We start from the raw sequence: 9,493 nt of genomic DNA, 5'->3' as shown, positions 1-9,493 counted from the left end.
GCTTTGTTTATATTGATACTCCAATATATATGAAATAATTTTCTACTACTAATGATAAGCTTTTTATTTAAATATATTATACAATTCCTCTCTAAAATTTACACTCTCGCACACACACGCATCTATATACACAACTATAAGTAAATATATATTTAGTCACGATTTCAGTTAACTAGAAACCAAGCCTCAAACTATTATAAAATTCAATCTAAATATTATTCCAATCTAACAACTAAACGAACAATGATTATTAAGAATTTGACGTGGACTTGCTGCTTAAGTTTAATATTTTGTATAAATTGTAGCATCTTTGAAGGTTTCGATTAAACCTTGTTTGAAGATTTTTATTAATAGAGGCGGCATTAAGCGATGTATAAATCGACAGAAAATGCTCAATATACCTATGTTCACTAATTGTCAGTGTGATTCTTTAGATTTTGAGCTTCACGGAGAACAAAATATAAATGTGGAGGGCAGAGAAGATCATCCTTCGCGATGATGACAAAATCTAAACTGCATAATGTAAAACATCGAAGAATCGACGATGTTGTTGTGCAAATCTACGCTGTCTAAATTTACCTAATTTCCCTCAAAACAGTTTTCATTGTATTCTAAGTTTTAGGATAACAGTATATAATACTAAACAATGATTTAACGTTAATAGTCTTTAATGAGGTCTCTTGAATCCGCCTTCCGCACGGCTAGTCGGACTCTCGGCTTCGATTGTAACTCTACCTCGGTTACTTAGGAAATCCCTTATGTGCTGCACGATCAAATCTATAGCCACTGTAACATACCCCAATTTATTATTACTTTTTTTTTTTTTTGTTAAGCCTTCGAATCAGATTTTCGATGTAAATTCAATGAGATATCGATGTACAAGAACACGGTGTAACGTATCGTAGTTACATGACTCTCAAATAAACATGACAACTAATTTTTTTCACATTTATTTTTATTTTTTGCGTTTTTTTTTCACATTTATTCCATCACAGTATTATTATTCTCATATTAAATATATGGAATATATTGGATATATTTTAAGATACACGGAGAGAAAGATGATTTATCTCGCATCATTCTCTGACGTTTAGTTGTAAAATCGTCGGTTCAGCGTCATATCTAAATTTATATCATAATATTTATTATATTTTTCCGTTGTATCTATTATGCATATAAAGGTCATATCATTTCACACGAAATTATGAAACAATACATTATCACTTAACGTCGATTCAAAATTATAAACATTCGAATATTCTATCTATTCACTCGGTTGGGATGAAAAAAAGTTGAAACAATTTTTTACGTGAGAAAAAATTCATAATGCAAATACGCACGGGTCATATAAAATCAATAATTGAACGATGTATTTCGAAATGCACGGCATTTCTTCCTGAGCTACAACGATAGCTTCTGTTATCGTCATATGTCTTGACTCAATAATCACTCTAATTGCTTGAATACAAGCGATAAAAGATTATCATCCTTTTAGAGATGGTTATAAAAGAAAAAAGTGATCCTCAATTGACCAGCTGGTATAAAGCATTTGTGCAGAAAAATATTTCACATGACTGAAATCATTCCACGTGTGTGTAGTGAAAAAAAGAACGTACGGGTAACACATGGTTCGAGGGAATAGCTGTTCACCGGGAATTGTAAATGGTTAGAAATATTTTATGATAGTATATAAACTGTGCTGATCGGTTGATTATAGATCAGTCATCTGCTGAGTGTGTCGGATGATGCTGATGTTCGCCTAGGTTGATGGAGGTATGGATGCTGCCCGGATGACGATTCAGCCTTTTTCGAACGTAAAATGTCCCAGATGTGGTGCACTATTAGGTCTATCGCCACTGCGAACATACCACAAACAAACCATTTGTCGTTGTAAATCGCTGTACATTTGATCTGCTTTTCTCTTTCAAACGCAAAAACACTCATTCCCACCACACTAATCGTACCCTCAACCACCGGGCAGCACCCATAAAACATAAACTCATAGCTTGATAGAGATGAAGTTAGCCGAGAGCAATGCGATGAACTATTTCAACCTTCATACATGAGTTCATCGATTGTGCTTTTTGTTCGGCGTAGAGAGAGGACCAACCAAAGTTGAAAACTCGGATACTTTTTAACGGTCAACAAGACTTGGTTAATGCTGGAAGACTGTTTCCGTGAACAGCTATAATACCAAGACTCAAATAATTAGTGCAGAAGTTCCAAAACGTAATTGTAATTCTTGAAATTTCTGAATCTTCACAGGGGAGCGGGGTTGAAATTCCAAACTTGATAAGTTCCAGAAGAGCAAAGTTCTGAATCTTTTGGTAGCGAAATTTAAAAGAAAGTAATCAAAGTGTGACGAAACATCAAAGTTTCGAATGGTTCAGAACTCGACGCTCAAAGTTCCGAAAGTGGAAATTCAAATATCTGAAACATCGAAATTGCGAATGATTGAAGATTTTCAGTTCCATGAATTTCAGGCTTGGTGAGATTTCACCGCTTTCATTTTTCTTTGTTTTCGATTTCCGATATTTTTTTATTGGGAATCCTGGTCATTTTGGTTTTCGAAAATTTAATGTATCGAAACTTTGTTTTCAGAACTTATGTTCCATCGGAACTTGAATTTTCGGAATCTTGCATCGTGGACTTTCAGTCGTTGGGTTTCCGATGATTCGAAACTTTGTTGTTTCGTAAAAGTTGTATTTCTTTACTTCAAGTTTTACCACTTAATGATTTGGAATTAGGCGCTTCCGGAACTTTTCAAATCCCCACCCCTTCATAGGTTGATACGAGAGTCGAAATCAAATTGTGAAAATAGGCAAACTTCGAATTCAAGTGAAGCGGTGCTCGCGTGTTAGTAAAGTTGCATGGATGTATTGTAAACGTAAATGAAATATGAATTGAGGATAGATGGACTTGACCGTCTGAAAGGAAAATTCAGAAACGAGAAAAAATCCGTTTGGAAAATCTGCAGCAACGTTATTTGCGCCAATAATAATGAACACCAATAAAACAACGTCCCTACTAAGTGATAGAATTGAATCTGAGTAAATTTGAGTAAGACAATTAGAGTAAGACGTCAACAATTTGAGAAGAAGTTTTGTAATTAAAACGTTAGAAAGGCTTAAGCCCTGGGAGTTGGGCGTCAATTCTAATGTTTTTGGACTTATTTTGCTCACTGACCAGATTTTCGCGATTTATCAGAAAAATATCACGAGGTTAAAGTTAGTAACCTTATCGTAACGAAAAATTGAGGAAAAAAGCAGTATTTTCTTAATTTCAGAATGATTTTGAAGTAACTAAGATTTCGAAATATGAGTATGTTTTGTTTTATTACGGTTTACTGGACTTCAAAATGGCGAAATAAAGCTTTTTCCTCAGCATGAATCATTACGATAACGTTACTATCTTCCATATGATAAAATATTCAGGATGTCTTACATCACGTCTGGTGAAGTGTATTACAAAAATCTATTTTAATCTGTTAATCTATAAAGTGAACAAAATAAATCCAAGATTATCGGAATCGAGTAAAAATCACCAGTTTAATCATTACGTGAACGTTCCAATTAGAAAACCTTTCATAAATTCTTGATATCATAGTTTGTGTCATCTGGTTTTGATTGAAATCATTTCTATTACGTACCAGAGTCACCATTACTGGCACAAATAATACTGCTAAGAATTTGAAAGCCGGTTTTTTAGTCATTGCTAATTTTTTATTCAGACAAGACAGCCCGTTCATCGGTAACTGCTACCACCACCTCCTACATGAAAGAAGCAAATGCACATAAATTGAGTCACATAGTTGAAAAATTTTCAGCCTTTGTCGTGATTAGTATTGGTTTCCGAACGATTGCTAGATCTTCAAGCAACAACATCGGCGAAAGCCAACACTGGTTGGAAGGTTTCAATTTCCACGTGGTTTAAATCAAATTAGAATTACCTGTGTTATCGGCTCCTCTTGGTATAATGACATCGGCGAATTTTTTTGTTGGTAAACAGAATTCCTCGAAAGCTGGTTTCACAAAGTTCATGTATTGATTCAGCACATAGTCCAAGTCTCTTCCTCTTTCTTTGATGTCCCTTGGCACTAAATGTAATATTCAATTAGAGGATTGAGTTGTTCAATAATAATTCGTCGATAACAAGTTCGTTTTATCAGGGCTACGTAAATAATCTTCCAGAAAAACGAATTGTATTTTAGATCGTGTGGAAACTGGGATAGAAGCAATCGCACATATTTACTCACCTCTCCTGGCCAACCGAGTGTCAGAGTCTGTGTCGACGAACAGTTTCATATGAAAAAGTTCTCGAATTTCCGGAAAATAGAATACCAAAATCCCTTCGAAAAGAACAACATCTGCTGGATATATCGTCGTGATTTGATTCTTTAATCTATAAAAAAAAAAAATCAGGTAAATGACTGGTTGTTTGAATAAATTGTTCAGTTTCAAAGCGGTTTTACATTGACTTTGAAAACTTTATTGATATTCGGAACAAGCGAGCTGCAGGAATCATGAGAACTATAATTTATATTTACATAACGGGCTTGTAATTACACAAATGACAAATCGAAATATAACGAGTACATAAATACCGATTGTTATATTTCCGCAAAGACTTGGTGCAATAACTGGCTTGATTTGTTGTTTGTTATGCTTTTGAGTCAATAAAAATTGAACCAATCGTACGATTTGTAAGATTGTCGATGCAAACCGAGTGAGAAGGTTGAAAAAAAAATTTTCCACCAAACTGTTTGTTATTTTCCATAAAACTCAATACAAAAAATGACCATGACAATCGGTATACGCAAAGTATTATCAAGCGTGCGTTCCGGCTCAGCGTGAAACCCCGAACTGTTTGTAAACACGTTGAAAATCTGCTGAGTTTCACTTTACGCAGTATAAGGTGTCGAATATAAAAATGATTGCAGAGTTCAACCTGGCATCAGACCAACAGTAAGTGCAACAGACAAACCTCCGTCTTTTCTTTAATAAAGTTTTATAATTATAATTTACCCAAGATTCGTCAGTTACTCAAAGTTTTTTGGTGAAGTTATTTTGAAACGGACAATAAATAGAATGCAGGGCAAACTTGTCTACGCCTTGGCCGTTTTTGCCATTGTTCTTGCCATCGCAATCAGTACCGCAGACGCATGTAAACTCTGCGGCTGTAACATGTGTTCCGGCGGCTGTTCTCTATGTACAGCCCCAGCCCCAGCTCCACCTCCGCCAACATACTCGCTGTGCAGCAGTTGCAACAACCCTTGCGTAAGTTTGGAATATTTTGCGAGAGCTTGCGGAGTACCGTTTGAAAAAATTTTTGTACTCAAAGTTTATTAAATTTCTTAAGTGATTTCTGGAAATCTCTAGAGTAAAAAGATGAGCCCAAAAACTTTGAATTCAGATCAAAAATCCCAGAGTTTTATCGTAACGAACGTTATAAATATAAAACCTTCGCTCAAATCAGTCATGTCTTAGCTTGTGTTACTCGAATTCACTCAGACTCATTTCCATGATATAGTAAAGACGTTATTTCATTTGTGTTCAGCGTCATTGATGCAATTAATATTGCTGAAAATATTTGAAACGAAATTTTTTCTTTTCAAAATTTCACATTCAAATCCATAATCCACTTGAAAATTTCACTTTAGTGTAAGTTTCAATCTGATGTTTGATACGGAACTTCATGCACGTTTCTATGTTGTCGAATTCGAACTGGTGAAAGAAATTATTTTAAACATCCTAAGTTTTTGTATTTGTTCTTGTTTCAAGAATATACTTTGCAAAATACTGATTTCAATTAATTTTTGGTACAGGATGCTCCTACCTGGTACCCAAAACCATATTGCGGAGGCTGTTTGAAGCGCAAGACTTTGCGTCTCAACAATAACTGTGGCTGTTACAACTGTGGATGCTAACTCAAACATTTGAAAAATCAATGGTTAATTTATTAGTATGATATAGTAATAAGCAACGTATCATGTAGAACGAAAGTTTATACAAAAATAAAAATATTGTTTTTACTTTTTAGTTTAGAGTGTCAGTCGCAACAATTACTGTGACTGTTAGAGTTTGGAAAATCCTTGTTAAATTTATTGGTATGACTGAGCAATACACAATGCATAATGTAGAAAAACAGTTTATATAAAAATAAAGACATTGTTTTTACAAGTTTCAAAGTAAAACATCGCTAAAAGTTTAATTTTGCCCTAACTTAGTTTCTTAGATCTCAAAAACATTGTTCGTTCATCTGAACTTTGGAAATTAGGCGTGTGTATTTCATAGCGATATAACTTCGGCACAAACTAATATTATTTCAGCTATTCAACTTTCAAAGATTTGATTTTTCGTTTTTAAAAATAATTGTCCAAATTTCGACGTTGCGTCACTCTTCTGTAGGGGAATTCAGGAGCGTTACTCGTGTCCCGAAAATCATCAGAAAATTGTATGGTTTTTGCAGTGTTTCAATAATTTGTTGTGAGACAAATACAATCCAAATACGAACTTCAATAATTCCAAATACAAAATTTTATGATAATTTTGAGTAAAAAAATAATTTTGCAATATCCGAACCATTTAACCGAATTCATTCAAATTTTGTACCAACTTCACTTTTATAATATTATTTTAAAAAATCAGTACATCTTGATACTTGCAAGTTAGAGCGAGTTGACGATCGTTAAAAAAATTCAATGATTCATAAAATCTGAACCGTTCGTTCAATCATTCTCAAATTGAACACCAATCGTCTTTGGATGATACTTTGTTTATAAAAAACACATTTTTTTTTTTGCAAATCTGAAAATTTGTGGAAAATAAAGAGGTTAAAGAAAATAAGAAGGCAAGTAAGCGTCAACAAACCAGTCAATTTCGATGCGCTACCCCTTGAATTTATTGTCTGTTAAGAATTAATGGGCCTCGCTGTTTCAATTGGAAATTAGGAAAACAGGAAAAAACTTTTCAAAAATTCTCTTGCAGTATTATTCAAACCAACGATGGTAGATACCGAAGCTGTAAAATTTAACCGATTGAACCGGGTTAGCATGGCTATGTGACGAAAATTATGCTGAGCAAATTTAAATAACACAAGCCAATGTATCGACAATTCGGGAAATGATTTTGTCATTAAAATGTTCAAAATGATTAAGTATTGATGTTTTTGATCCAATTCTAAGACTGTTGGGGTTATTTCGTTCATCATAAAGACCTCTAGCAATCGCCTGAAAAAAGATTGATAGATCATTATCTTCAGAGTGTAACAATATAAATAGATTTTTGTAAGTATGGTACAATAGAATTTTGTTAAGTGTAATATAAAATTTCATGTATGGTTTTCACAAAATTTTTAAGGCTTCCATACGTAAGTAAAATGGACCCAAAAATAATTGAATCAAATACGATCATTTTGATCGTTCTAATTATAGAACTCTTTCTAAAATTGTTGTGCTGGTAAAATTTCCTCGGCATCATTTCCGTGGCATAGTAGGAACGTGGCTTCGTTTAAGTTCACACTCATAGGCGCAAGTAACATTGCTCGATATTTATTAAAGGTTTTTTTTTTCTCTGCTGAACTCTTGATCCAGATAATGAAACCCATCGATTTTTAATTTATGCAACAAGTTTGCAGACTCAGAAAAAGAGTTCAAAGTACGAACGAAAGAGATACATACATACTGTTAGAGCGGTAATCGTAGGCTGGTATCTCGCATTTAACGCCAGCCAAAATATCCCTCAAGGTCCGTAAGATTCTATCATTGTCGAACGCGTCAGGGTGGTCAAAGTTGAACTGTCCTTTTTCAGCTTTCAGCTTCTCGCTGGTGGTCAATTCCCGATAAAAACTGTCCTGCGATATGCAGACAACTTGGCGCTCCGTGTGATCCATGTCCACCTGTCCCAATTTTTCCATTATCCGCTTACAAACTGTGGACTAAACGTTCGTGTCAATGCTATAAGATGTACGATATAGTGAATAAAATGGTTTTCCGAATATCATCGATATTACATTTCATTTTATTTTAAAAATGACCATAAATACTCCATTATTTTTTCCCGATTAATCAAGTATAATAGATTATTTTTAAAAATCGATTAATCGACCGATTCGATCATTTTTCCTCACAATCGGTTTCTGTTTTTTACTCCTACGAACAGCGCAATACAATATAAATTTATAAGATTAAAGTATCAATTATTATCAATGTCTTACATACTAAGTACGTATTGCGTATGCTATGTGAAAAATAAACGAATATTTTTACCTGAAATTGAAAAATATTTTGAACGACACTATAAATCATCGAAAAACTTTTTTGAGATTTGTTTTGGACTCAATTAATCGATGAATCAATTATTTTTAGCGTAACAGGCATCGCTGGTTTATGTATGTATTGCTCTTATGGTATGTATTATTTATAAATATATATTTATTGTTATAACATTTCTGCTTTGCTTTACTTTTCTTACAAATTTTCATCATGATAATACTATCTGAATTCAACAATCGTCAATCAATGACTATTGCTCTCAAGGTTTTGGAATCACTCCAGAATAATTCAATAAAATATAAACTCCTTTTACTGCTTGTCTTTGTCCTTATCTTACCGACAGAGGAAGCGCGTTTTTTTTTCAAACTGTAATCGATTTCTGTACCAAGCACAGATTCATTAATTGTAAATTGTCTCTTGCGAGAAGGAAAAACTAGTTTATTGCTCCATTCCAGAGTAATTCGTAAAATTTACATCGCGATATTCCGCCGGTTGAACACAAGCTTCATCAACGCAATTCAGTATTGTTATTATTAGTAGTATTAATCATATTGAAGTTTAGTACCGTTATCGTAACGATTCATGCTGAGGAAAAACCGTTACTAATAAAAACAAAACACACTCATATTTTGAAATCATAGCTCCTAAAAAATCATTGTAAAATTAAGAAAATAGTGATATTTCCTCAACGTTTCGTTACGATAACGTTACTAACTTCAACCTCGTTAGTATTCTTGGTTATATCATTTGGCGTTTGGACATTCCATTCATGAATATGAGAATCGTATTGATCATTAGCCTGAAAAACGATCAAGACGATGATCGACCAATGCAACGCACATTGGATTCCGTATGCGAATAACACGGTATTCGATGCGACAGGCGTGGGGAACCCGCGCCTCGTGCTCAGCAAATTGGAGTTCCAAAGACTAGGAACGTTATAACCGTCAATATTTTCGAGTCGACTTTTACCTTGCCGCTGGCAGTTCCGCCGGAGACGCCGATTAGGAACGGAGTTTTGCCCTCCACGCCGTTCAACTTGCCATTTATGCCGAACGACATCTTTCGCGACGCACAGAGGTTTATCGTACCGTCTGCCATTTTTCTAACACTCTGTACAACGTGCCTATTCATGTGCGAAAAACATGTGTGCTAACAATTCACGCGATGTGGTCATCAGAACCAGAACTCAGAAGCAGTTGCTTCAGGCAGTCGATGACA

General features: G+C 34.4%; 1 protein-coding gene across 4 annotated transcripts; it reads right to left on the bottom strand.

The window, feature by feature from the left end:
- Nucleotides 1–126: 126 nt before the first annotated feature.
- Nucleotides 127–9,406, bottom strand: LOC124416147 (uridine-cytidine kinase). 4 transcript variants are annotated; one of them, XM_046897071.1, is made up of 5 exons: nt 9,245–9,406; nt 7,679–7,935; nt 4,256–4,401; nt 3,950–4,096; nt 127–786 (listed from the first exon to the last, which is right to left on the bottom strand). In XM_046897071.1, exons 1-5 carry the CDS (start codon nt 9,404–9,406, stop codon nt 668–670), a joined length of 831 nt encoding a protein of 276 aa, XP_046753027.1. In that variant the 3' UTR covers nt 127–667. The 4 variants fall into 4 exon arrangements, with proteins under 4 accessions (XP_046753027.1, XP_046753045.1, XP_046753019.1 ...); XM_046897089.1 differs by lacking the exons at nt 127–786; nt 9,245–9,406 and adding exons at nt 822–1,856; nt 8,988–9,038; XM_046897063.1 differs by lacking the exon at nt 127–786 and adding an exon at nt 824–1,856.
- Between the last annotated feature and the right edge of the window lie 87 nt (nt 9,407–9,493).

The sequence above is a fragment of the Diprion similis genome, chromosome 1 (genome assembly GCF_021155765.1).
Source record: "Diprion similis isolate iyDipSimi1 chromosome 1, iyDipSimi1.1, whole genome shotgun sequence".
Taxonomy (NCBI): Eukaryota; Metazoa; Arthropoda; class Insecta; order Hymenoptera; family Diprionidae; genus Diprion; species Diprion similis.
Note: the sequence above shows the minus strand (reverse complement) of the source record. Positions and strands in the feature narration are given on the sequence as shown.